At 47.0% G+C, this 27,949-nt stretch overlaps 1 protein-coding gene across 8 annotated transcripts; it reads right to left on the bottom strand.

The window, feature by feature from the left end:
- Positions 1–64: 64 nt before the first annotated feature.
- LOC136661608 (beta-1,4-galactosyltransferase 3-like) lies at positions 65–27,786 on the bottom strand. Of its 8 annotated transcripts, none has more exons than XM_066638927.1 (9): positions 27,653–27,742; positions 18,707–18,801; positions 8,890–8,965; positions 6,360–6,689; positions 3,685–3,920; positions 2,379–2,566; positions 1,833–1,955; positions 1,317–1,421; positions 65–421 (listed from the first exon to the last, which is right to left on the bottom strand). In XM_066638927.1, exons 4-9 carry the CDS (start codon positions 6,619–6,621, stop codon positions 271–273), a joined length of 1,065 nt encoding a protein of 354 aa, XP_066495024.1. In that variant the 5' UTR covers positions 6,622–6,689; positions 8,890–8,965; positions 18,707–18,801; positions 27,653–27,742; the 3' UTR covers positions 65–270. The 8 variants fall into 8 exon arrangements, with proteins under 8 accessions (XP_066495024.1, XP_066495026.1, XP_066495025.1 ...); XM_066638929.1 differs by lacking the exon at positions 27,653–27,742 and adding an exon at positions 27,606–27,647; XM_066638928.1 differs by lacking the exon at positions 27,653–27,742 and adding an exon at positions 27,488–27,592.
- Positions 27,787–27,949: the final 163 nt, after the last annotated feature.

Below are 27,949 nucleotides of genomic sequence, written 5' to 3'. Positions count from 1 at the left end.
GGCATCCCCCCCCATACAAGTCAAGTTCCAGAAAATCAGGCACCCCCCCAGCCCACCCACCCCGCCCAGATAAAAACTCCAGGAAGAAAAAATGTCTTGGGTGGAGCCCCCCCTTCATTCTGGGGATTGCAGCCCCCTTAGCACCTTGGTGGACATGGCAAGCGGCATGCAGTCCAGGGCTCTGTCTCCACTGGCGTCTTTGGTTCTCTCCATCCAGGAGCAATGCCAGGGCAGGCCCCCCTGTTCCCATGCCACCTTGTGGCAACCGCATCATGTGGAGTGGTGCATTCCTTTCTCAGTGCCAATGAAGACGGTGATGTTAGTGTAGAGCGGGTGGAGTTCCTTAGAGAGCAGCTGATATTCCAAGGTGTTCATCCCGTCCTGCTTCCACGATCGCCGTGTCTTGGCCAGCAAATTAAACCTGTAAGAAAATTTGCAGGAAGAAGTTGAGGCCAGAACAGTTTTCCTGCTTCCCCTTCTTCCCCCCGCGGCAGGTCCCAAGGTTCATGCATCAGTGTTGTTTTTTTTACATATTTCAAATGACACAAAACTGTATATTGAATGTTTGCAACATGGTTAAGGGGCAGGGAGAAGGATGCACAATCATGGGTTTTCCATAGCTGAAGTATAGCAAAATTTCATGGTGGCACAAGAGTGCTTATAATGGTTTAACAAGGTGCTTCTTTAGAACCCCACAGTGCTTAAAGGCGAGTAGAGATACAACACTGCTGGTCAAGAGCCAGGGTGGCTTAAAAAGCAGTGGAGACATTGAGCTGAAGGGACTGGGGGAAGAGACCACACATTACTGGTGGAAAGGGTGTGAGTAGGCAAGGGAGAAAGATCTGCACCTGAATACATAGCAGGTAAGGAAAATTGCAGCATGAAAGCAAGCAAGGTAATCCTTCCTCTAACTGCTGTGGGCTCCCTGATTTTAACTTCCTTACATTTCAAGACCCCTTCCTAGCACTCAGCCTATCATATGTGATTGTTTTAAGCCCAGCCAAACTGACTATTTTATTCCTTGAGTAACTGATCCGTTACTCAATCCGGAATCCGTCTGATTCCGTGGCACCAGACCAGCTGGGCAAATCAGCATCAGAGACTTCACCATCTCAAGCTTAACACAAATGTAAATCAAATTGTTCAGCAAGAGTCCCTCATCTTGGAGATGGGATGCACCAGAGCCTAGAGACTCTGCAGATGGAGACTGCAAGGCAGGAGAGCTCAGACCTGCTGCCAGCTCTGCAGGGGACCAATCTACATGGTCTGTGATGGTCCAGACCCAGTTTCTTCACGTATTTCCCCCAGCCACTCACCTTTTAGGATTCTGCTCGTTGCCCTTGTCATGCCCGTGCTTGATCATACGGTAACGGCCATACTGAATAGATGGACGAGAGATGAGCATCCCACTCAGTGCCACCCTAAGATGAAGTGATAGTGTCAGCAGGGGCCTGTATGATGTATCTGCACAATCCCGCATTCTTCCCTGTGGCCACGGCACACCCACGCCATGCGTGACTTCAATGCCTTCAAAGCGGCTCTGTTTCACTTAATGACATTTTTCAACCAAGCATACTCAGGCACCCTCGCTTTTGCCTTCATCTCACCCATTCTCTCCTTGCCAAGATCTACAGTCTGTACAGAACCTGTGCCGTAATCCAAGGGAAAGGACTTGGGAGCCCGTTCCTATGGTTCTGTTCCACAGCTGCACTATTGTCCCTTGCACATTTGGGGGGGGGGGGTTAACCCACCTCCAAGTGAACTAAAGCCCTGAGATGGGCTGCTGATGCTGAATGGCTGAAAGTGGACACACCTGTCAGGAAAATACTTACCGGACGGCAATGTCGTCATCTTCACCTCCCCAGCCCCAGTAGTTGTTGGGGAAGCCATTCATCTTCATGTACTGCTCTGGACTGAGTGCCGAAACCCCTCCAAAGTAAGTCTTGTAGGGAAGCCTGCCAGAATAATTTTGTTTTTAATGGACATTTATTTTTAGGTAATCCACCAGTCATAAGCATCATGTCCTCCTCCACACCCAGCCTGCACTTAGCTACATTTGGACACTAACAAGCTCCATTTTTATCTCACCCCTTCCTCCACAGAACTCAGGGCAATGTGCAATGTTCTCTCTCCCACCCTCAAAATAGCCCTGGCAGTCACTCTGAGGTAGGGTCAAGGCCAAGTGTATGTAACTCAGCTCAAAGTCACCCAAGCAAGCTCCATGGCTGAGTGGGAATCTGAACTCCAGCCTCTCCACTCCTATTAACACCATTGCACTACACTGGTACTCCTTAGTTTTAGGCCTTACTGAGGAAAGCTGGGGGAAGGGCAGAGAGAAGCAGTCCCCCGGAAAGAAACCAGTCTCCCAATAACCTTACTTGTAACCAAACTTGTCCATGGCAGCTGCCACATGCTTGGGGAAACGGTCACAGATGTACAAGTTGCGGTCATCCTCAGGAATGAGGTCCACATCATGGAAGAACATGCAGTCCCAGTCCTCGTCCTTCATGGCTTCTTTGAAGCCCACATTCAAGAGCTTGGCCCGATTAAAAGTGTAGTTCTCAGCCTGAGGGAGGGGACGGGATAGTCATAGGGCAGCACACATGCTTACACAGACACCATGCTTCCCAGATTTTCACATTCCCACTAGTTTCCCTACAAAGCTCACTCTCATTCAGGATGGTGGCTTGTACAAGATTGTATTCATGTGGTGCCCTTGCTTCCTGCTCAGTCCTAAAGGCCTGATGGCTCCTCCAGCACCAAGCCACCTGGACAGACTTAATTTGCATCCTGCTTTTCTTCATTTCATGGACTTCGCTCCAGCAGGTCCTCATTTGCCCACAACAAAGATTTCCCAGCTCATCTGCTTCCTCTTCAAGGACTTTGCTAAACGCCAACCATTGGTTGCTACTCCCCTTTCAGTCCCCACCCCCAATCGCCATTCTACATCTGCATTATGGTGGGAACCTTTGCTTTGTGAAGCCTCATTTGAGTGGTCGTGGCAACCTTGCTAAGACTGCAAGAGAGGGCTTGGATCCAATCCAATAATGGTACTGCCTTATCTTGATATAATCCTGCACAGCCTCTTCTCATTATCTTGGCAGTGCAGCTCCTAAAGCTGGCCGTGCTCAGGCCACTATCTCACAGGTTTGTTGTGAAGACACCAGAAGTAGGGGGAAATGGTGCAGGTGGATTGAGTCCGGGATGGGGGATATGATCAGCGGTGGGCCCCCAGATTTATTTTATTGGGGTCATGGCACGAAAAAAGGTTGAAGACTACTGCCCTAGAGCATCCAAATTCATGAGGGAAGCCACATATCCCTGCAACGTTGGCTGGGAAGGAATAATTGCTTTCCACTTGCTGCAAGATATGTCCTGGGCAACCCCTTCCCATTGTCTTGCCAGGCCTCCAGTGAGCACTCCCCATTCCCTACAAGAGCAGGGCCCTGGAGTTGCTGCCCTGCCCCCTCTTCTCCCAACAGGAGGGAAATAAGATCTGGAGAGTAGGCAGTGGCCTCAGTACCCTCCAGAGTTCCCTACAACTGGGGAAAAACTGCCAAGACCTGCGACTCCTGCATCAGCGCTCCCTGCCCCAGATCTCGCCTCCTTCCTAGGTTAATGCTGTATGGACAGGAGGTGCCCGTTCCTGGATTTTCAAGACTCCTGCCTTGCACCCCCACAGACCTGGTGAATGATGTAGATGCCATAGTTGAGCTGCTGCCGCTGCAAGAAAGGATGCAGGTAGTACAGCAGGTACTTGAGGTGCTGCTCCCGGTTGCGGTGGGGAATGATGACTGCCGTCTTGTGGAGGGAATCGCAGTCGGGAGGGTGGTAGCGCCCTCCTTTGCTCACATAGGGATTTTTCCGCACAATGTCTTCCAGAGACAACCCTGCTGGGAACGTTACCCGGATGGGACCTCCTGCAGGTAAGAGGCAGCAAATCAGATTCCCTCTCAGTGTGTGGCACACCAAGACCAGGGGGATGATACCTGTGGTGACCTGGACTTCCAAACACAAGTAGTGACAACTCATACGCAGGTCAGATGGACTGTTTGGAACGTGGGGCTTAGCAATAGATAGTATGCAAGGCATCAAGGTATGCAGCTGTTGATCATTTAAACAACCCATAACACTTCCAGCACATCTACTCCACTGCAAGGGCACAGAAAGCTGTTTCTAGTTATAACTTCTGTTGCAACAACAACAAAAGCAATAGTTCTGCAGCAGCTAGAAAGCCGATTCTGGTTTGTCTTTAAGGTGGGAAAAGACTCTCATCATAAGACTGCTTATGTGTCCATTGTTGGCTGGCAGAAAAATGGAATCAGCAAGGAACAGACACATATTTGCACCTTATAAACAGGACAACTTGTGAAGTAAACTTCCCCCCCCCCACTCCACCCTCCTCACAAGGTCTGTATCTAAAATGGGACCTGACTGCCACCACTAAAACTCCCAAGGGCATCTGCCGAAATCATAAAAGATCAGAGCACTCCCAACAGCAAACTGGGAAGTCTGGCAAACAGCTCTTGCAATCCTGATTCCGATCCACGGAGGCGATTTGAATATTAAGATCCTCGGCAGACATGGGGAAAGGCTGTTGCTCAGTGGAAGCACACCTGGTTTGCATCCAGAAGATCCCAGGTTTGAGTCCAGGCATTTCCAGGTGGAGCAAGGGAAAAAAAAAAAAACCTAGATTGTTGACAATCTAGAGCTAGCTAGACCAAGACTCTGACTTCGGGCACAATCCTAACCAGGTCTACTCAGCAGTAAGTCCCATTTTGTTCAATGGGGCTTACTCTCAGGAAAGTGTGGTTAGGATTGCAGTCTTAGCAATGCCCGACTCTAATCAAACACTTTTCATTTTGTATTAAAAAGACCATACAAGGTTACTCTCATGCTCAGTTCCTATATTCTTATATACTTAGGGCACAATCCTAACCAACTTTCCAGCACCAAGCTAAGGGCAATGCAATTCTGAGGTAAGGGAACAAACATTGCCTTACCTTGAGGAGGCCTCTGTGACTGCCACCCAACTTCAGGATGCCACACATGCCCCACTGACACAGCTATGCCAGTGCTGGAAAGTTGGTTAGAATTGCACTCATACATATGTTCCTCTGTGAACCATTTTCACTTTATCAGATGCCAAATACCTAACCAGAGAAGAACACTGGGCATAAAGAACCACTCTCTTGAAATTCACAGACAATTGTGAGCATCCTGCCAGCACTCACAAGCTGCTGCTTTGCAAAACAGGCAACAACGAGGCCATGAAGTTCTCCATCACTAGATCAGTTAGGAGTGTGAAGATGATGCAAGCTTTGGGGCAACACTGAGCTCTTCATCAGCAAACAAGTTCACTAACCGGCATTATTTATTGCAATAATCCTGCCTTTGAACACAAAGCACCTCACATATAAACAAAATCACACATATAGATGGGTTATATTTATATAAAGCAATATGTATAGGATGTAAAAGAGAATCCATTTGACATTCTGAGGTACAATATCAGTGGAAAGCGCACTAGAATAAAACAGTCTTCACTGCTCCACAGAAAGTAGGCAGTGATGAGGCCAGGTGTACCTCCTCAGACAGACTATTCCATAATCTGGACATACAGCAATACCTTGCACTTTCGTCTGGTTATAAACCAGAGCATGAATGAAAGTCAAAAATGGATGAATGTCAGAGCATAGCCTTATTTAGCTTACACATTTATTGTGGCCAGTGGAAAATGCTGAATAACTACATAACACATGTGAATGCATGCAAAACATAAATGAACAGAAATAAAAGGAAAATAAACATAAAAACATGGACAAACATTGTGGAAGGTTGGATGAAACTGGATGAAAGAGGAAAGCACGTGAACGAAATTTGAAATGTGGTTATAATTGAAAACGAAAGAGCAAAGCGATGAACGTCAAGTGGATGAAAGTCAAGGTATTGCTGTAATTGAGAAGGCCTGCTTTCTGTCCCACCCACGACAACTCAGATGGCAAAAGAATATGAAAAGGGGTCACCAAACTGGAAGAGTTATCAGGCAGGTTCATTTTGACCAAGTCAACTGAAAACAGACTCCATCATTTTTGTGTTCAGTATCCTTGGCTTGCCAATGGAGAGTTCAGTGTCACTTAACCCGTTCTGCCCAGCCCACAAGTGTACACATTTGGCCCCTATTGCGTATGTGCAATGTTGAGCTAAAATGGTTTAAAAATCTGCACTGAAAGAGTAATTTGCAGGTTCTGTGCATCTATTCCTGCAGTGCCATCTGATCCAGCTAATTCTGGGAGAAAACCCAAAACCTAGTTCCTTCCCAAAACTTCAAAAGAACATAGGATTCCCAACTCCCTTACCAAGGAAAGGAGATGTCTCAGGACAATAAGGAAGGTCCTCTTGGGGCAAAGGGGGCCGGGCGATCAGGCTCAGGTTTGCGTAGACATCCCCCGACAGTGAGACGTTGTGTAGGCTACCCAACAGAGTCGATGTGCCCCCCTTGTAGAAGATGCCTAAGAAATAGGCAACTCTCCTGCGGTAGCCCTCGCGGTACAGCAGGGCCATCACCACCAGCTGCACCCCCAGGAAGAGCAGCAGGTAGCGGGCACGTGACTGCAGCATGGCGGGGGCGGGGCCAAAATCATCTATCCATGGTGCAGCTGGGCTCAGCGGTGGCTGAAGCTGGTAACCTGCCAGGAGCAAAAGAAGAAATTAAGGGTCAGGGTCAACATTCTGTCAATTCATCAGATTAAAAGACACAGCTAAAAAATCGCCCTGATTCATCAGGTTACAGATTTAAAAAAAACAGGCAGGCAATGGCTGCCATTTTAGAAGAGGCATTCTGTGAGAGATGAGGGAATGCCTCTCCTAGGATGGCATCACCTGCAACACAGACATATGCCCATCATCTAAAACACAACGTATGCTTTCTCTCATGTGCATTTCAATAGACTTCAAATTCTTTAAATGAGTTAACCCAACCTTTCCACAGATAACCTTCCTACCAGCTGGGATGCAAGCCAAAAACCACTGTTTCCTATTCATGTGCTTGTGCGCATGATGCAGGCAAGAAGCCAAGAGCAGGGCAAGTTTTCTAGATAGCTTCCCCATGGCATATCTAGATCTTGACCCAACCAATCATTATATGCACTAGCACTGCCTCACTGCAGACTTTAGCATGCAAGCAGGTGTGTGGCCACACAGAGCAGCCAATTTCACCTCCCTGCCTCAGTGGTTGCATAGGAACCCTTAGTCGCAGGAAAGGAGAAGCGGTGGGGGAGGGAGGGGATCCGGGCACAGGAGAATATCATGTCAAAACACCTGGTGGAGAAAAATGTGTTGGGGGGAGGAGAGAGAAAAGATTCTAACTGACTATTCCCCCCATCCCCAAATTCAGGAAATACCAAAAATGGAGCCAGGCAGCTACAGATCAAAAATAGCATCACAGTTGTCAGGCAAGAAAAAATTATTTCTTATCCTTTTATTCATCACTACAGCAATATCTTGCACTTTTTTCTGGTTATGGACCGGAGTATGGATGAAAGTCAAAAAAGGATGAATGTCAAAGCATATCCTCATCTAGCTTGCAAATGTATTATGGATAGGCGAAAAACATCAATAACTACGTAGCACACGTGAACATGCGCAAAACCTAAATAAACCGGTATTTCAAAAAATAATAATAAACTTAAGAACTTCGATGAATGTTGTGGAAGGTTGGGTGAAACAGGGTGAAAGAGGAAAGCACATGGACAGAATTTGAAACGTGGATAGAATTGAAAACTGCTGAAAGAGCAAAGCGATGAAAGTCAAGTGGATGAAAGTCAAGGTAATGCTGTACCTCCACCTTCTTTCAAGGCCTTTAGGAAGACATACTGCATCAGCCATCCCACCCTCCCATGTCATCCTCACAACCACCCTACCAGGTAGGCAGAGTACATGTGACTAGCCCAGGGTCACCCAGTGTGTTTAATGGCTGAGCTAGGATTTGAACCCGTATCTCCCACCAACACCAAACACAAGCCCGCCCTCTGACCCACTAACTACACCATTAATCTTTAAATAATGCTGTCACTATCTTTCCCCCTGCCCCCAAGAATTCACCCTAGTACAAACTGCCTCTGACATGGCATGGAGCATGGCAGGTAATAGAATGGGAATATGAGAACATGGATTGCAACACAGAAGGGCGGGTGCCATAGCTATAAAATGAGAATAATTCTTGACGCAGGTTTCCAGTACACTCCCCACAGCATATGTTACTGCCAGAAGTTATGACAGGCGACACCCTGTCGAATACAACAGGGACCCGGGAGCAATGCCAGTTTTTAATGTTCAAGAAGGAACAAGGAAATTGCCCAGGAAACCTCAAGATGAGATATCCGAGCCAAGAGTGCAATAATGGAGTGAGGGCTCTTGAGCCCCACCCTCATAAACCTGGCAGCAGTAAGTTCATTAAAAGGCATGCATTGCATTAGGGGAAGTCATGGGGAAAAGGAAGAAGGGATACCCATGCACAAATCTGTGGAATCCCAGAAGTCTAAGCAGTAGGATTTGGTGCGTCACTGTAGGCTGGTCAGGTTGCCAGTACAGCTTTTAGGGCAGTGGTTCTCACACATTTAGCATCGGGACCCACTTTTTAGAATGAGACGCTGTCAAGACCCACTGGTAGTGATGTCATGACTGGAAGCAGGAACATTTTTAACAATTCTAGGCTGCAATCCTACCCACACTTACCCAGCAGTAAGTCCCATTTACTATCATTGTTAAAAGAATATAAACCTTGTTAAAAATTAAGGTCTGTAACATTTCCCCAAATTCAGTCATATCCCATGGTAGCATCAAGTCTAATATATTAAAAATGAAATATTGAAATGAATGGGGACCCACCTGAAATTGGCTTGCGACCCACCTAGTGGGTCCTGATCCACAGTTTGAGAAACACTGTTCTAGGGTTAAGCATCCACTGAAAAGAGACAGAAACAGATCACAAATCACTCAGCATTTGCAACCACACTGAAGAAGACCCTCTTCTCTGTTGCGAGAACACCAATTTGGGATGTCACTGCCACCATAAAGGCTAAGAACCACCAGACCGTTATGGGAAAGTTTCGTGTTTGTGATGGCAGGTGCCAGCAGTCAACTTTGGCCTTTTTCTGACACATTTGTGTGAACATGCAAACACATAAGTTGCTGCCCAGCTGGCAGAACCATCAAAGCACCTCAAGGTCACCAAGAAGCACAGTGCTAGCTGGGAATCAAGGACAAACTTCTATTACTTACTCGCTTCCATGTGAACAGCTAAAGTATTTGGCAAATGATTGCCTTTTGTTGCTGGGAACCTTATCAGAACCAGCAGTTCGTGAACTCCAGTGTCAATGTTAGGGTGCCTTTATCACCTTTGGCGGTGGGTCATTCAATGTCAAAACACCATACACCAATGCCCCAATAAGCATCCTTCTTGGGACATGGTGATTTTCCTGCCTGAAGCAACCAAGTGCACTGGAGCAGTCTCGGGTAGATCAAGGCACATGGGGAGAGAGAGTGTCCGTGCACATAAGCTAGTCTCCAGGGCCAACAGACCTCCTTAAGGAGGTCTCCTTATCTGCAGGCTCGGCATCCATGGATTTGAGAATACACAGACCCCAAGCCTGTGCGGTAGAGGGACACAGAGGGCCTCTTGGACGTGACCAGAAGTTACTTCTGGATCACACCAGAGGCTTCTGGTCATGGCTGGAGGTGTTCTGAGGCACAGGGACACTGCACACAGCCTCCCTAGGTCTTAGAACACTTCCAAACACAACCAGAAGAGGCTTCCGGTCACGTCCAGGAGGCCCTCCAAGGAGACTGGGAAGCCAGCATGACCTCCAGGTGAGTAATTGTGGCACTGTGCCAGCCCCCCACAATTCCACTATCCGCAGGGGTTTCTGGAACGGATCCCCCGTGGATACAGAGGGCCCACCTTATTTGGAAACTCTGCTTAACCCACCCATTCCCTTCCTTGAGATCTGTTTCGCCTTGCACAACAGGCAGTTTCACTTCCTGCAGAACAGGCACCTGCGATGCCTTGAAACTAGAACTGCCCTCCCCCACTCTTTGCACAGTTCTTCGTATTAATTACTGTGGGACACTCAACCCAGGCCTGCTTCCATACACAGTCTCTGACACAGCTCAGAATCCCCCAGCTTTGTCGGAAACAAATGAGGTAGAAACCAGAGCAGACCTTGACTGCAAGAAAGGTCGTCACTGGTGAACGTGAGACGAGGCAAGGAGTTGAACAACGGGGCCAGCTTGGGGGGGGGCAGCAGCTGCCTTGGCTGCTGCTGTATCAAGGCATAAAACCCCTACTACTGTACAGATCAGGTTCCAAGGGTCTGTACGTACTTGTTGGAACATACATAACTTGAACCATCTAGTTCTTGCTGGACCAGCACCACTGCAACTGCACAAAAGCACCTCACCAGAGGATGTACTGAGCCTGCATGAAAGCACCAACCATCCATAACGTAGGAAGTGTCTATATATATTCAAAGGGTTGCAAGCAGGCAACCCAAGCTACGAGTGCAGCAGAGTCAGAATACCTAAGGAGTAACTAAGGCCTCGTCGACCCCACGCATCAGAAAGTGGTGGAAGCACAGACTCACAGCCCAATCCTCAGCTTCCCAGTGCCCAATGGAGCAGCAGCACCAAAGTGGCAACTGCTGTATCCAGCAGGCACCAGGAAGCCACCTGAGATCTTGTCCCGTTCCCCCAGGGAAAGCCCCAAGTCTCACAATGGGGCTTATCAAGTCTGCGCCAGCTATTTTGCCGGCGTTCAGACTTTGGCAGAGCAAAGGGCCGTAGCCTTCTTGGGGAACAAGCTGGACAGGTGTGGTTTAATACCTCAAAAGTAAGCAAAGAAAAAAAAGCAGGTTCCAGAAACTGTTGCCACCCACTATCACCTTTCAAGGACCTTCCAACAAAATAGAAGATGCTCGACTTTTCTCCTTTTAAAGAAATGGCACAGTAAACAGAAGCAGAGTCTCAGGGTTTGGCCCTTCCCAAACCGCCTCCACTCCCATCTACAGGGCGAACTTCAAAGGTTGATCTTCTCAACAGTGTCACTGCCAACTACTTCCCAGAGAACTCATAGCCATAATGAAGGGAGCCTATGCTGAACTTGGATCTGGGAGCAAAGAGTCACAACACAGCCATAAACTCCCTAAGAATTTACACGGTCATGAGCAAGTCCTTTTATCAGACTGACCCTCTCCTGATTTTTAAAGAAGGACAAAAAGAGTAGAAATAAACCACCTATATCACAGAATGAGATACAGGCTGCTCCTTAACAGGTGCTACATCAACTATTAGCTATCATGAGTGGGCAGCTCCCTCCAGGAAAGTAAAAGTTCCTTTCAAGAAATCCACCAAACACAGCTCCATTTCACATCCTACTAACAGTTAGAATCACAGAGTTGGAAGGTACCTTCCAGGTCATCTAGTCCAACCGCCTGCCCCCACCCAGCCAACATACCTGCTGGGGTCCCCCCACAGTTATGACGGACCTGCCTCTGGCCCACTGGGTTTCTTAGCCAAGTCTGCCTAAGGGAACCAAGCAAAGGGGAGAAACGGAACCCTATGCAAAGAAAGTGGGTTTCTTACCCCATGTGCATTCTGAGTTTTTCCCATCACAGGCTGCCTCCCTCACTCAACTGAAGGGAAGCCAGTTTCAGAAAACCGCAAGGACTGAGGAGGAGAGCTTGAGGGCAAAAGCAAAAGCTAACGCAGCGATTCTCAGTGTGCCATGGCACATTGGTACGCCACGGATTACCTGTAGATGTGTTGTGGGAGAGAGTCATCCACTAGTAGGGCCATTGGGGGATGTGAGCCCCCACTGGCAGCACAGTGTGCCTTAGAATCATAGAGTTGGAAGGGACTTAATAGGTCATCTAGTCCAACCCCTGCCTTGTCAATTGCCAGAAAAACTGATGGGTGTACCTTAACCATTTTAGCACCTTGCCAGTGTGCTGTGAGATGAAAATGGCTGAAAATCGCTGGCCTAGAGTTTCTGCTGTCTGCTCCAAACCTAAATGATTTTGATCTACAGGGACTGAGCAAATAGCAACTCAAATAAAAGATAACCAGCTGCTTTTTTTTTTTTAAGAGAACCTAAAGGGCTGAACAAGAAACAACCAAGTAAGATTTGCCATCACCACCCCTTGTTTTCATATCAAACAACCTGATTGAGGAATGTCAAGGATGCTGTCAAGCAAGACACTTTTATTTTTAATTAACACACACAGACATACGAACATATAGCATACATTTAGGAGTGCTAACTACCATATACCATTACTCATTAATCATACTATATCTCCTAATCTACTACTCATCTACTTCTGCCTCTTATTAGTTTATCCATTTATTTATATAATATATACTAAATTTTCCCCAATGCCCTGTACTATATTTTCTAAATTTTCACTTTCTATCAAACATAAACTTACTTTAATTACTCATTAATATTAAAACAAAATAATCAAATTACCAAAGCATAACATATAAAACAATTCTTCCATCTACTTCTAACTCTTCTACTCATTTATATATTTCTTATATCAAATATATTTTCCTAATTCCCTGTAATATCTTTTCTAAATATTCACTTTTTATCATCTCAACTAGTTCAATTACTCATTAATATCAAATAATAATAATCTAATTTCCAAATTATAATAAAACCAACAATCTCTTATAATATGTTCTTCACCATTCTCCAATCTAATTCTCCAATCTGATTACATTTTTTTTCTCTTTAACATAATAACCACCTGTAAAACCATTCATCCACATGCTAACATTTCCAGCTATTTTTTCTAATTCATTCTAATTCATATATATCAATTTCGTATATATTTATTTTTTAAGTAAATTTAAACCAGTTATTAACTAAATAAAATCCTCCCAATTTTCTTTAACCCTCATTTCTTTCCATTTTTTCTCCTGTAATATCTTTAATAATTTATCTCCATAACAGAATCCAATAAACCCACACTTTCTTGTATGGGCTTGTTCATTCTTCCAACTAACTGGGATATGTTTTCTTCTTGTTTCAACAAATTTTGTAATTTGTGCACCCATGTTGCTCTGTCCATCTTCTCTATTTCAATCTCCATCAGCATCCCCTCTAGATCCTGTTGATTTTCCACTCTAATTTCTGTATCCACTCTTCCGATGATTTCATCCCTCACCATCATCTTTTCCGCTTTCTCCTTCTGTTTATCTTCTGTTTTCTTCACATCTTCCAATTGCTCCTTGCACACATCTATCTGTTGAGAGAGAGTCTTTAAATTGGCTTGAATCTGCAAGGACCAACTCAACTGCTGTCTTCTCATTGTGAGCAATTTTTCCAAATTTTTGAGGATCATTTGAGTCCAAATATCTGGAACAGGCTCCATCTTGCAATTTCTCTCTGATCCACAAGATGTCCACAGCATATTATTCTCCTTACTTCCACCACGTTTTTTCAGTCAGACATTTTTTGAATTTTTCTTACAGATAACAGTATGATTAATGGAGAAAAACAAAACGAAAGAAACAGTCTCAAGGAGACAAAACTCTTTCAAGTCTAATAAAAATTATGTCCACAAGTAATTCTGGATTTTAGTCCATACATCAAATTATATCTATATTTATAATCTATGACTCATTTATTCCACTACAAAGAGCACTTTCAACATCCTTAAAATGTTTCTCATTAACGCCTTCAGTATCCAGGGCTTTTAGCCAAATCAGTCAATCAGAGCCGGGGACAATATTAACACATACTTATCTTAAATTTCCAACTTAAACTTTACGCTTCATGCCTTTTTCTTTCATATGGTATCTTAGCACGGAGCCAGCACCATGATTGCAGACACTACATCTGCCCCAATACTGTCCCTGAGGATTAGGTTTCCGAGAAGAAAGCCCCCCCCCCCCCCAAAATCAGGCTTTCAAAATCTCTGGTACCTGCACCGTGGAAAGATCTAATCTCTCCTGATAAAGATCTTCAGATCCTCTTCAGACCTACAGTTTTTTGGGGGGAAATAGACTGTCTCTCAGGAGCCCCTGGAAACATGTCTGTTCATCCACTGTTGGCTCCTCCTCCTCCCCAAGCAAGACACTTTTCAGAGGCTGACTCAAAGCTTGACAGCCCCTCCCTCAAGAAACTACCTGGAGAAACAGGTTCCCAAACTGCCTCCCTTGGAAAGGCAGAACCAGGGCAAGAGGACTCAACTCTCCCATCAGGTTTCTCTGCGATCGTGTTGATCTGTATCCTGTGCATTTCTGACAAGGGTGTGAGAAAAGGAATTCTGCCTGGGAGGTGACTGACACCCACAGGAAGGGCCCAACAGGTTACCTGAAAGGTAAACCCTGTGCAAGGTGGAGGTTTATGAAGCAAAGGGATTTTTCTTTAGGTGACGCAAGGCTTGCTGAAGCAAGGAGACTGAGTAGGAAGTGCGAGTCAGATTAAATACACTGAGCTTCTCCAACACATGTGAACTAGTATCTGTGCACCAAGCCAAGGAATAGAGTGATGTTTTCTATGCATCCACTTCACAACAATGAGGCTCCTCAACCTTACCTCTGAATCTACTATTATTCTTCCTGAGCTTTTGCGACAGGCTGTTTCAATTCCTTTCTCTGCCCAACTCTGCAAAGCTACCCTAGTCCTTTCCTTCCACTTCCAGCTTCCCCAGTACCAGGAAATGGCACATGTACAGTTGTGCCTGCACATGATCTTGCCGTGAATGCCTGGAGTCTCGCTGTCCCCTCTGATCCACCTTTTAGAACTGTGCACCCTCAAGGTCTGTTCTAGAAAGCAGAATGCAGCCCATAGCAACAGGCCGACGTGCCTGGCACTTGCTACAACATCAAAGTCTTTTCCTTGCGCTTAATTTGTGTGGAAAGCACAATGCCACAAAGTGAGTTGGCTGTTGACAGTGTAGTATTTTTGGCATGCGATTCTGCTGTGGCTCGAGAGGCCCACACTACGTAATCAAGCAAAGATCGTGACTAAGCGTGTTTCAGGAAGCCAAAATCTTCCATCGCAAGACTCAGCATCTCCCAAGCGAGCCAGCAGGACATTATCATAATTTGACCCAAGTTGGATTTAAGATGCTTTAGCCCACACTTTCTCACTACAGAGAGCTATTCTCCCAGGCTGGATGCCCAGAGACAGGGCCATCCCATCCCCAAGGCCAGTTGAGGCAGTGCCTCAAGCAGGAGATTGGCAGACCGTGCCCATCTCCTAGTGCAACATCTGCTCCTTCCCCCACTTCCTGGATTCAAAAACAAGTGGTCAGAGCAGCAGAGGAAGTGTGGAGGAGGAAACAGAGGGCTACAGCAGAGAACAGATCCTCTCCCATGCTCTATCCACCTCATCCTCACACCCCTACTCCATTCCCCTCTTCCTTTACTAATCAAGAGAACCAGAAAAGAAGGAGAAGTGGAGGCAGCTACAGAGGGCACACCACTGCCTATGGGGGAATAAACATTTGGTTTGCCTGCTCAGGCATCAGGATACCTTGTGCCAGAGTTAACACAGACAGGTTAGGAACTACTAGCCCAGGCTTCTTTTATTAAGAGCCCCTTTGAAGCTTGGAGGAGACCGCAATAAACAGCTGGACCTTTCTCCGGAACGGATAGATCTTCCCTCCAAGTTTTGTATCCTGACTCAATCCAAGTCTGCATCTGCAGGTCAAAGTCACCCTGAACACACCACTGTAACCGTACCTCGGCTTCACAATTACTGTTCATTTCTGCATTGAAATTCAGTGTTAGTGTCAGCTGTGCCCCAACCACACACAAACTGTGGGAAATTGACTGTGAACCGACTCTCCTGCAGCAAGGTGTTACTATGCGCTTCCACTCATGTGGATAGAACAGGGAATCACTCGGAACGGTGCTTCTTGCTACTCCTCCATCTACCCCAGTAGAAGCCAGACAGGAAAAGGCAGTAGGGATACCTCTTTCCCACAAATAAAGCACGCAGAAGGAGGAACAAAAATAAGAGGGGCACGTGGGGGTGTCTCATTTTACACCAAGATGCCTGTATGAATGAAAATGGCAGCAAATTCTGATCAGCCAACCTGCTTCTCTTCTAGTTGCAAAGCATCTGCTTCTCGACTTGCCCCACCATCTCAGGGACTCCAGCTGTTCCACCGCAAGCCTAGCAGGGGAGCAGCCACTGGCACCATAAGGTAAGCACACAGCTGTACATGCAGTCCTCCAGCTGTCCCTGGGGCCTGGTTGTTCCTTACAGGATAAGGGCCTCCATATTGTGGGGCAGTCCTGGCCCTTTAATCCCAGTGCTTTGTAAGGCACTCGGGGCCTGTGATGAGAGGTCTTTGGACTGCTGCATCTGCTCTGTGTCTGTTCCCATGAGGCAAACCCAAGGAGGGAGCCACAAGACGGGTGGAGGAGGAAGAAAGGTGAAGTAACCCCTTCCCCACCGCTGACCTCTGAGGCCAGGTTGTGGATCCCCGTTACTGAACCAGCAACCCCCTCTTTGTTTCACCCCTTTTTCGTTGGGGCCAAGAAGGACTCACCAGCAGAGTGCAACCCACTTGTGGCAACTCTGTCTGGGGAGGAAGACGGGCCTTACACACAGCAAGAAGTCAGCGTGGGGGTTTGGGATCTTGCTGAATCTGACAGATACTCCCATAATACAATGCGGACAGGAGCTGTGTGGCAACTAAGATACTTCTTCTGGACAACACAATCAGAGGTACCCAGAATATTCACCTCCGAGGGTGGATGTGGCTGGCGTAACCTTTAAGGTGCAAAGAGGCACAACCAATGAGAAGGTTAAAGGAGGAAGCAGGAAGAAAGAGATGCAGGAGGAATTCTCACAAGTTTGTCTGAAAGGAGAAGCTCAAAAGTAAAGTAGAGCAAGGAGGATTCATCTGGATGAACAGATAAGTACATAAGAAGAGCTTCGCTGGATCAGGCCAAGGCCCATCTAGTCCAGTATCCAGTATCTCACAGTGGCCCACCAGATGCCTCAGGGAGTACACAAGACAACAAGAGACCTGCATCCTCTTGCCACTCCCTCACACCTGGTTTTCAAGATAGCCTACTTCTAAAACCAGTAGGTTGCATATATCCATCACAGCTTGTAACCTGTAAGGGACCTTTCCTCCATCAATCTGTCCAATCCCCTTTTGAAGGCTTCTAGGTCAGATGCCATCACCACATCCTGTGGCAAGGGGTTCCACAGACGAATTACATGCTGGGTAAAGAAATATTTTCTTTTGTCTGTTCTAAGTCTCCCTCCACTTAATTTTAGGGGATGTTCCCTGGTTCTGCTGTTGTGTGGGGAAGGAGGGGAGAACATCCCTCTAACCAAAGTATCAATATTCTCTGGTAGCACTAACAGGTCTAATGCTCCCCTGTCATGCCCCCTAGACTACTAGCCTCAAGACCAGAAGTGAGAACGCATTACTACATACACAGCTTGTGCCATTAGCAATCCTTGTTGAAAGTGCAGGGACCAGAACGCAAGAGCCAGACAGTGTTCTGTGGCAGCAGGAGGAGAAGCAAGAGAAACACAGATATGTTGAGCAGGGAATTAGTGAACACTCCTGAATAATTATTGACACGATTGTGCAATTGTCCAGAAACCGGTGCTCAGTGGAGAATGCCCTCTCGCACACTGTGGAAAGCAAGCTGCTTGACAGAACAATGTCAGAATTTTCTGAGCTGGCCTGACAAATGGCATCACAGCAGAGGGCAACAGAGATCACCCCACCCTTTCTCACAGCTGAAGGTGTGTGGCAGCAGGTCTCAAAGTCACAGTGCCCTCTTCTCCCAGCTCTCTTGGGTGCTGCCATCTTGAATTCTATAACAGTTGCATGAGATCTCATGCGACCGAAGAAGCGGCATCCAGGAGAGCCAGAAGAGGCGGCTGCCGGGAACATCGCACAGTGTCCCTAAGGCCCCACAGTGCCCCTCAGGCCCCACAGCACACAGTGGAGAACTGCTAGTGTAAGGTCTCAGGTCTCACATTACTGCTGTCACCTCACTGTCCTGCACCCATCCACAGAGACACACACATTCTGTGGCATGGAAACAGACTCCCACGACATACAACTAGGATTTTTTTGTTTTTTAAGGATACAGATCACACTAGAAGGGTTGACTTTTTAGACAAGGTTACAAAAAAAGGTCTGCGACAGAAGAACTATCCTTCCCTGGAGGCACAACTGTTCCCCACTGTTGGGCTGTCAAGTGCTCAAGTCTTTCTCCAATCTACTCGCAAAAACGAGGAGCATGAAGAAGCACAGAGAGATTGACTAATCTGGAACTGGCCCTCCAAAAGGGAACGGTTACAGCTTGCTAACTCTCCAAGTACACAAACTGCAAAAGGAGATATCTTTATCATGGATAATATTTAGCTCAGCAAATATGTTGTTTAACCCCTGCTAATTGGGTAAGAGGCACTTTTTCAAGTGGGTGCTCCTCTTTTTAGCAGGGGGAGAGTAACTGGCCCACCTCACCCCAGCACTGTCTGTTCTAGTGGCTGTCTGCTGGTATTCATTTGCATCTTTTTAGATTGTGAGCCCTTTTGGGACAGGGAGCCATTTAGTTATTTGATTTTTCTCTGCAAACCGCTTTGTGAACTTTTAGTTGAAAAGCGGTATATAAATACTGTTGATTGATTGATTGATTTAAAGATACCCACCTCAGGCTGTGCAGTTCGGCTGGCTCAGATTAACATCAAGGATGTCCTGCTCCTTCCAGCCCAGCGTTCATTTTGCTCCAAACTCCATGGAGTTTCTGCAATGAGGGAATCAAAGAGGGTAAAGAGAGAGGAGAGCTTGCAACCAGTGTGCAGGGAGAGTGAAGGCACTGAGGCAAAACCTGGCATTTTCACCCAGCCGTGTCACGCCAAAAAAGCGTGTAGCCAATTTCAACAGGAAGTGGAAAGCTGCTGGTGCAAAGTGGGATGAGGAAACGGGGAGGGGAGGGGAGGGGAGGGGAGAGGGAACGGGGTCAGGAATGTGCTACGTGTACAGAACAAGAATGGGGAGTTAATCACTACCAGCAGTCAGTACCTCCATAGCCAAGATAGCACCGCTTTTAAAAAAACTTGCTATTTGGCAACTGTTTTAGATTTTCTCCTCTAAGGTTAGCACAGTGTACGCTCTGCAAGAGCAGAGGGATATAATTGCCACCGAGTACAGAATGGTCTTCACAGAGCCCCCACAACCATCTCGCCCACCCTATACAGCACCACCTGGCGCTCCACCACCAAAATTGAGAACCACCTTCTCAATTTTCCCCTCCTCCCATTATCCAGGCCTTTTTTTATCCAAGCACCACTTCCATTCACCCCTGCTTAGTGCATTCATTATCCCACTGGGGAGAGGCATAGTTCAAGTCTTGCTGTAGGTTAGGCTGTGGTAGATTCCCTGGGATTCAGCTCCCTAGCGAGAGGCAGCCTTTAGCGTCCTGTTGCTTAGACAACTCACTTGTTGCCAAGATCCAACATCAGTGCCTAATTTTTCTTAAAGGGCTAGAAGTTTTGGAATAATAAGGGATCTTGAAGAAAAGCCAGCCGCTAACACTACAGACTCCCACCCTCTGGCTTTGCAGATTGGATCCCAGGTAGTCTCACACTCTCCCTGTGGATTTTGATCAAGCGGCTCAACAAGCCAAACCCAGCCAATGGAATGTAGCCAGGAATGGTAACAGGCAGCTTCTCTGGCTGTAATCCCCAAGGTTGGGAAGCCCAACCCCTTTCACACCTTCAGAGGCACGAATTGCACAATTTCCACAGATGGAACAGCCTCCAACATGGCAGGCAGGATACTTGGGTGACAATACGCACCATCGCTGCACACGGGCCGCTCACGTGGAACAGGAACATTGCCACTGCTGTGTTTAATGCCAGTTTAATGCCAACATAAAAGTCAATAAGTAAACAAGGAAGGCAGGTGAACAGTAGCCAGGTGCCGAAGGTGAGATGCACTTTGAGCTTCCCATGCATTCTCAGCATCCTTCTGCAGTTTAAAGCCTCTGTGAGTCAGGTGTCCCCCGTAGTAGTGTGTACAGGAGAGCAACATTTACAGGCCTTTTTTTTTAATGTAGAATTTGCTCATTACAAAGTCAAAGGAACATTGCCTAACCCAGCAATTTTCAACCAAATGTGCTACTACACATTGGTGTGTCGCAAATGGTCCCAAGGTGCGCCACGGGGATTTGGGGGAGGGTCATTTATTTCTACAGCCATTGGGGGAATGTGAGCCCACCAGCAGCAGGATGGTGTGCCTTGTCAAAAAACTGATGGTGTGCTTTGACAATTTTAGCAGAGTGAGATAGAAAACTGTTGGCTATCATTGGGGGGGGGGGAGGTCAGCAAGGAATAAGATCAGAGAGGTAGAATGGATAAAGACAAGCTCCTCAACAGCTTCAATTCTGTCCTTAACGTCATTTAGTTTATTTGGCCTCTGATCGCCCAAGCCCTTTAATTAGACCACAAGACTCTTGGGGACTAAAATGTACATGCTATGGAAAAAGTACTACAGCTTGCACAGAATCCACAGGACAGAGGCAACCATAAAACGTAATCTATTTATTAAGCATGTGTGCATCTCTCTCTCTCTCTCTCTCTCTCTCTCTCTCTCTCTCTCTCTCTCTCTCTCATCTCAGCTCTGTCTCCTGTCTATCACACCTCAAAAAAGATCCTGGAGAGCTGGAAACAAAAAAATAAAGAAGGAAAGCGAAATGATCAACGGGTTGAAGCAATCCCCCCCCCCCAGGAAAAACTAAATCCTTGCAGCTATTTAGTGGAGAAGAAAAGACTGCCAGGAAGAAGAGACGCATGACAGAATCTTACACAGGCACAATGTGGAAAAGAGTGGAGAAAGAGAGGTGTTTCTCCTTCTCTCAAGTTATTAAAATGCAGGGCTATCCAATTATTCAGAACAGACAAAAGCGAAGTACTGTACTTCTTTATACAATACATCTCACAGAGTTTGCTGATCCAGGACTTGCTGCCCTAAACAGCTTTAAAAGCTCATCAGGCAAATTTATGAAGGAGGGGTCTCCCTGCCCCTGTGGTAGCCAAATGGAACCTCTATCTTTTAATAAGCAGTTCATCACATATTTCTGGGGTGGAGGGCAAAAGCCGGGGCAGGGTTGGCCCAAGACCTCCTGGTGCCTGAGGAAGGCATCATATATTGCCCACTCTTACCTGGTGACATACCAGCCTCTTCTTCTCCCACATCTGACACTCTAGCCCAGGGGTGTCGAACATAAGGCCCAGGGGCCAGATGCAGCCCACGGAATCTTTTTATCTGGCCCTCAGGCTCTCATCTGCTGAGCAGTGCTGAGGTGTTACTGCTGCAAGGGCAGCCCACATGAAAATTGGGCTCTCCCATATCTTGAAATATGATCAAGATTTGCATATTTTCTCTTCTGTCATTTGCAGCTAATGAGGTCCTAAGTGAGGAAAAAGTGCTTATTTTTTGTTATGGCCTGTTTAATGACATTATTTCCTGCCTAATGACATCACTTCCAGCCCTCTGCAGGCATCATAAATGCTATTCATCCCTTGGTTTGAAATGAGTTTGACACCCCTGCTCTAGCCCATCACTCTCCATCTCTTCTGCACTTCCTCCAGTGCTCCATCCCCTCTTCCTTTCCAATCAAGGGGCTGGAGAAAAGCTGCCACTTTATGTGAGTGTGGTGGTCAGCCTCATGGATGGGCTGGCCCCGAGCTATTGTCTTCAATTCTTGTGGAGGGGCGGAGGTCACAGAAGCACATGTGGTTAATGAGTGAGCAGTTGAGATTTAATGGGTCTGTTCCCACAGGGAGCACTGGTCTGAGATGAGCTGAAAACACAACAGCAGCCACACCAGATCAAACTGAAGGTCCATTAAATCTGACGTCTTATACCATCATGTTTTATTTATGAACTGCCTAAAAATTACTAGGTGCTGAACAATAATTTGCTCTCCAAAAGGTGCACCAGCTAAAAAACCAGACAGCCTTCCTATGGTAAAGGAGGCAGAGGAAAGAAAGGAAAAATTCAAACCCTTTTGAAACAGCCTCCCCCCACATTCTGACATTTTTATAAGGGGCGCAGGGAGAGACACCATTCCTAAGTACCTATAGACTGTTCACAGTAACCTCCACCCACCAACCCTCAGCACTAGCACAAGCACTCTGTGTGCAGAAATCACTTTAGCAGGGTGGATAAGAGCCAAGGAGAACACAGCTCTGAATTGATCTTGGCTGCCGCTTGCAACCACGCTCTGTCTGGAAGGTGTTCAAGAGGCTGGAGGGTGAACCTCCAAGGGAAACTTGCTTTGGGGGGCTGACAAGCTCAGTCCTCTCACTCACCCACCCCACCAATGCCAAAAGGCATGAAGTTAAAAAAAAAACAGTTCACACAGCCCTGGATGGAGAAAGGAGGGAATTGGTAGGAATCTCAAGTACAGAGAACAGGACTGGTGGGAAGGGACAACTTATCTGTGTCATCTACTTTCACAAGTCCTCAAGTGGGGAATACACACCAGTTCACAGTTAATTGAAAGGCGCTTGGCTCCAGTCCTGACACAAGTTTTAGGAAGAAAAATTGTTTATGAAAGGCAAAAAGAAAAAAAAAAAGCTACACACACATAAGAAAGTTTTTCCCTTTTACTCCAAAAGCAAACAGCACATCACAATGTCTTTCATCCGGCCAACTTCTGCTCCTCTGGGGCAATGCAAACTCATGAGTCACAATTGACTTTTTACCAGGAAAAGGAGAGTTTTCAGGCCAAGATTGGAGAGCAAGATTGGAGATACCCGAAGGCTTCCCAGATAACCTCAAACAGTGACCTGTTCACAATGTTTTGATACCATTCAAAGATAAAATACTTCGACTAGGAGGACCCCATCACAGGACTGCTGGAAATGATTCAGAAATACCCCCATGCAGAGAGTTGCTGGAATATATAGCACACACTTCCACCAACGTTTTCAGCTGCCACAGCAACCAAGCATCTGGGATTTTTTCCAACCCCCACAAAGGCCTCCGTTTTAACCTACAGCCATTTGTCTTAACTCCAGCCAAGCCGCTCAACATCTTGTACCTGGCACAGGACAGTCACCTGATCCTGGTGACACAAAGTGTATTGTTCCGCAGACAATCCTTATATATCCTAAGTTACAGAAGTAAACATACCAGTGTAAATAGGCCTGAGGTGGGGGAGGGAGACAACTTTTAACAGACCTTTCCAAGGCTACATGAAGCCTATTACAAGCAGACACTTTTCACAGCTGCACCCTACAGAAGGAAAGTCAGGTCTATTTCATGTTTCAATTTCAATTACATTGCTGCTGGCACCTGCATAACACTCAAGCACCCACACCCCAAGGACTTCAACCTGTGCATGTTTAAAAATGAACCAGTCACATCATTTGCAAACCAGTCTACCTCTTTCTCCGAGGCTGCAGAGACTCACCACCTGTAGGGATGCCCAGACTGCAAGACAGCATGTCTCATATGAGTCATCGCCATTCTGCCCACACACAGTATTTCCCTTTCAGGAAACAGGGACCCAAAACAGACGCACAGATATCACTATCATGGCGCAGCTCAATTAGGTGTAGGCTGCAATCCTGCACTCAGGAAATGGCACTTGTTTTAGACAGGAGTGCCACCCTGCTCTTCCGACGGAGTTGTTTCAACAGGAAAAAGCCAGACTAAAAGCGGTGGGATCAAGTACACTCCACAAGAAGCACAGTCGATATTTCCCAAACTTTAAAAAAGGATGCAAGTCCCACCCACTCACCCCCAATTCTGTTATTATTAAGTATCCCACACGGGCACACAACACAAGAGAAAAATCTAATCAAGGAGACTGTTTTGTCATCAGATTACCTTCACAACTGACTTACACACACACACACACACACACAAACACGCACACTCTTTTCTCCCTGGTTCGAGTAACCCCCATGTTCAGCTATAGACAAGCCACCCAAAGTAGACAGAAGCATTCAAATTCTGTTAGCAGAAGGATGATCCACACTTTAAATTTTAGCCCTTAGTGCCAAGAAAATATGCATACCTCCATTCCTTCCCACCAGTACCCCAGGCAAACCAGTTTGAGAATCAGATACCAACTGTTTTTCTGCGACATTTGCATAGACAAACATATAATTGAGATAAGAAGAATGACATACGCACACCAGTATTGAACCATACAGATTGCCACAAGAACCAGTCTGGAACCCGTCTCACACCTGTCAAACCAACAGAAGGGCAGTAGAGAGAAGTCCGGAACAGAGGGATTAATGGAAGAACTAACCAATTTGTGTTCCAGCCACCCACATTTGGCTTTACAAACAGAGTTGGGTGTAGCAATTGTAGCACAAAAGCCAGGAATGTACCCCACTGGGACCAAAACGAATGGAAATCCCCACCCTATAAGTACCTTATGGACAAAGCATAACATCAGGTAATAAAACACCTCTAATAAGGTGTTTTATTATTAGACTCAAACTTCTTGTCTAATAAGTAGTGGCTGGTTTCAGCCTTAGAGAAAGTTCAAAGAAGCCTCAGATTCAATTATTCCAGACATAGGAATGACTAACAATCAGACAAGTCACTATTCTTAGCCAAAATACTTTGCATGTTTCTTGCAAAGACCAAGTGAGATTCTGTCATATTTTAAGCTGCTCTGAGCCTGAAGAACAAAGCAATCAATCCATATATTTAAGTAAGAACTGAGCAGGACTTGAAAGACTTGAATAAGTCTGTGGTTAGAAAAGGAATTGCTGTGATTCAGAAACTTCTGGTGGGCAAGTGGGGTGCAGTCATCAAAAGGGTATGCCGTGCTACACCTGTTAACTTGACTGAAGAGTCCATTGTGAACCAACCACCAGAATCATGCCCCTCCATCCTTCTATACAGGCATTCCTGCACAGATGCTTCAGCACAACATACAGAAGCCCTGCTTCTGTACTTCTGCTTCTTATATACACTGCTGTATATAAGGAGGATCTGATGCACCCTGGCTTGAGATATTGGGGAGGGAGCCCATCTGATCTAACTGGCATTGAAATGCCAGGCCACAATGCCCACAAAATCCAGCTTTCAGACTATTTCCATGCCAGCATAATGAGGAACAAAACCATTAACTCCCCCTCCCACACTTAAGTTTCTTTTGATAGACATAGGGCGCAATCCTAACCCCTTATGTCAGTGCTTTCCAGCACTGACATAAGGGGAATGCAGCTCTGAGTTAAGGGAACAAATGTTCCCTTACTTTGAGAAGGCCTCCATGAGTGACACCCAACTGCAGGATGCAGCACATGTCCCATTGGCACCCCTATGCCAGTGCTGAAAAGCACTGACATAAGGGGTTAGGATTGCACCCATAATATATTAAAAAAGAATTCCAAAGAATTACTCCTCCCCCCCCCAAAAAAAGAACTTTTGAAGCCATTCTGTTTTTACTGAGGAAACTATTTGATGTCACAGGCTGACACCCACAATATAGAAAATGATGTATGGGTCGTCTTCTTCAGATCCTATACAAAGCTAACAAAAAGGACATCCATAACTGGGAAGGCTGGAGAGCTGTGTAACCACCAAAAGCCCCATCCCAAGTTTATTTTCAATCAGAAAAAGAAACCACTGTTTCTTCCAAGAAGAGCAGCAACTGATCCAATAAGCACATCCCAGATGCAGGTTTATTCAGAGAAAGGAAAAGAAAGGCCATTTATTCAAAAACACAGTTAGACACACCTCTCCCATCACCCCCACCCCAGACCCAACACTGGCAATGCAAGCTTAAGCATGCTTGCTCAGAGGTCAACCCCACTGCACTCAGGAGCAAGCAGGCTTGGGGATGCAGCTTGAAGACTCAAAAAAGGGGGCACCATCATCACTATCACCACCACCACCCTACATCAAAGTTTGTTTTTATTTTTTTTAAAAAGGAACCCCCTCTCTTCCTCCTCCCCAGAATTCACCCCACACCCTTCCCCTCCTCATGTATTGGGTTACCAGATGCAAACTGAGACACCTTTAACCATTGTATAAATGAGGGAATTATGGCAGGTGAAGCTTTTTTAAACCCTTCCATGTTGTGTTGTACCTGCCAAAATTCCCTCTTCTCTACAATGTTTAAAGGTATAGGTACTCTGTCCCACTTTGTATCTGGTAACCCTACCCAAGTCTAGCCATTTGGTCCCCATTTCCCAGATGAGATGGCAAAACTGGGATCTGATCTGGGCAAAGAAAGGGGGGCCACTGTGAGATACAGGAAGCTGGACTAAATGGGCCTGTGGCCTGATCCAGTGGGGCTGTTCTTAGGTGGGTGGGGAAAGGAGGACTTGGGGGGGAAAGGGGTGGGGGCCAGGGTGAGGAACAAGTACTGGAGAAGGTACAACAGCTACCCCCCATCCCAAACATGGTTCGAAAGGGGGAGGGGAAGAGAAAAAGAGGCAATCCCCACCCCCTTTTCTATGGAAAGGAGAAAGGCAAGGACCACACTCCCCCAGGGCAATGGATTCTTGCCACCAGCCAACCTCAATTAGTCAATATCACTAAAAGGCAAAAACACAGTAGGATGGACACACCTCTCCATTCACCCCCACACCCAGACACAACACTGACAGAGGTGAACCCCACTGCATTCAATGGGGCTCAGGAGCAAGCAGGCTTGGCTGCAGCCTCAACACTCTCTCCAAAAAACAGGGCAGCAGTATTATCATCATCATCATTATCACCACCAGCACCACCACCCCCATCAAAGTTTGTTTTTATTCAAAGGGAACTCCCTCCCCCCAAAAAGAGCAATTCACCCCACTTCTTTCCCCTCCCCAAGTCCAGCTACTTGGTCCCATTTCCCAGATGACATCCGGCAAAACTGAGGTCTAATCTGGGCAAAGAAAGGTGGGGGGGAGGATGATTTAGAGAAGGGAAGGGGGGCCAAGGTGAAGAGCAACCGATGAGAAAGGCACAGCAGCCCCCCCCCAATCCGATCATTGGGGGGTTGAAAAGATAGGGAGAGTAGCCTTACCCACCCCCCTTTTCTTTGGAAGGGGGAAGGAGAACCTCATAACAACCCATTCACCCCCCACAACTGTCTCTTGCCACCAGCCAACCCTATTTTGTCTGCAAAACCTAATCACCCTGACCTGGGAGTAAGCCCCATTGACTACAGTGGGTAGTTCTACTTCTGAGTAGACCCGCCTAGGCTGAAGCTGGTAGGCTGCCTTCCTACCCCACCCTGACCTGGGAGTAAGCCCCATTGACAACAGTGGGACTTACTTCTGAGTAGACCTGCCTAGGCTGGAGCTGGTAGGCTGCCTTCCTACCCCACCCTGACCTGGGAGTAAGCCCCATTGACAACAGTGGGACTTACTTCTGAGTAGACCTGCCTAGGCTGGAGCTGGTAGGCTGCCTTCCTACCCCACCCTGACCTGGGAGTAAGCCCCATTGACTACAGTGGGACTTACTTCTGAGTAGACCTGCACAGGAACGGGCTGGTAGTGAAGCACCAACTGCACCCCTCCTCCTTCCACTCAGCTAGGCACTTACTTGGGAGTAAGTCCCACTGACCGCAATGGGACTTACTTCTGAGTAAGCCCGCTCCAGGCTGGCTCCTGCTCCCTCTCACTCACCACCGCTGCTGCTGCTGCTGCTGCTCCCTGGCTGGCCGTTGAGGGCCGCCCCTGAGGGTCTGGCCGCCCCCACGCGCGGGAGGAGAGAGGGAGGGAGGAGGGGGCGGCGCGCGCCCGCGCGCGTCACGCACGCCGTTCTGGGAGGCTGCCCGGTCGTCCACTTGAACGCCGGGCCAATCGCGCGCCGGCGGCAGACGTGAAACAACAGATTGCACAGGCCGGCGATTGGAGGAGGGTGCCGACCAATCCGCGGAAGAGCCATTGTGACGTCAGCGGCGGTCTACCTCTCCACCCCTC

The sequence above is a fragment of the Tiliqua scincoides genome, chromosome 10 (genome assembly GCF_035046505.1).
Source record: "Tiliqua scincoides isolate rTilSci1 chromosome 10, rTilSci1.hap2, whole genome shotgun sequence".
Taxonomy (NCBI): Eukaryota; Metazoa; Chordata; class Lepidosauria; order Squamata; family Scincidae; genus Tiliqua; species Tiliqua scincoides.
The sequence above is the reverse complement of the archived record's forward strand: the minus strand, read 5'-3'. Positions and strand labels throughout refer to the sequence as shown.

Coding starts and splice junctions, on each gene's coding strand:
- LOC136661608 (XM_066638935.1), bottom strand. CDS start 6,621: ATGCTGCAGTCACGTGCCCGCTACCTGCTGCTCTTCCTGGGGGTGCAG. Junction 3,921..6,359: donor TGAGACATCTCCTTTCCTTG/GTAAGGGAGTTG, acceptor TCTTACCTGCAG/GAGGTCCCATCCGGGTAACG. Junction 2,567..3,684: donor GCATCTACATCATTCACCAG/GTCTGTGGGGGT, acceptor CCCCTCCCTCAG/GCTGAGAACTACACTTTTAA.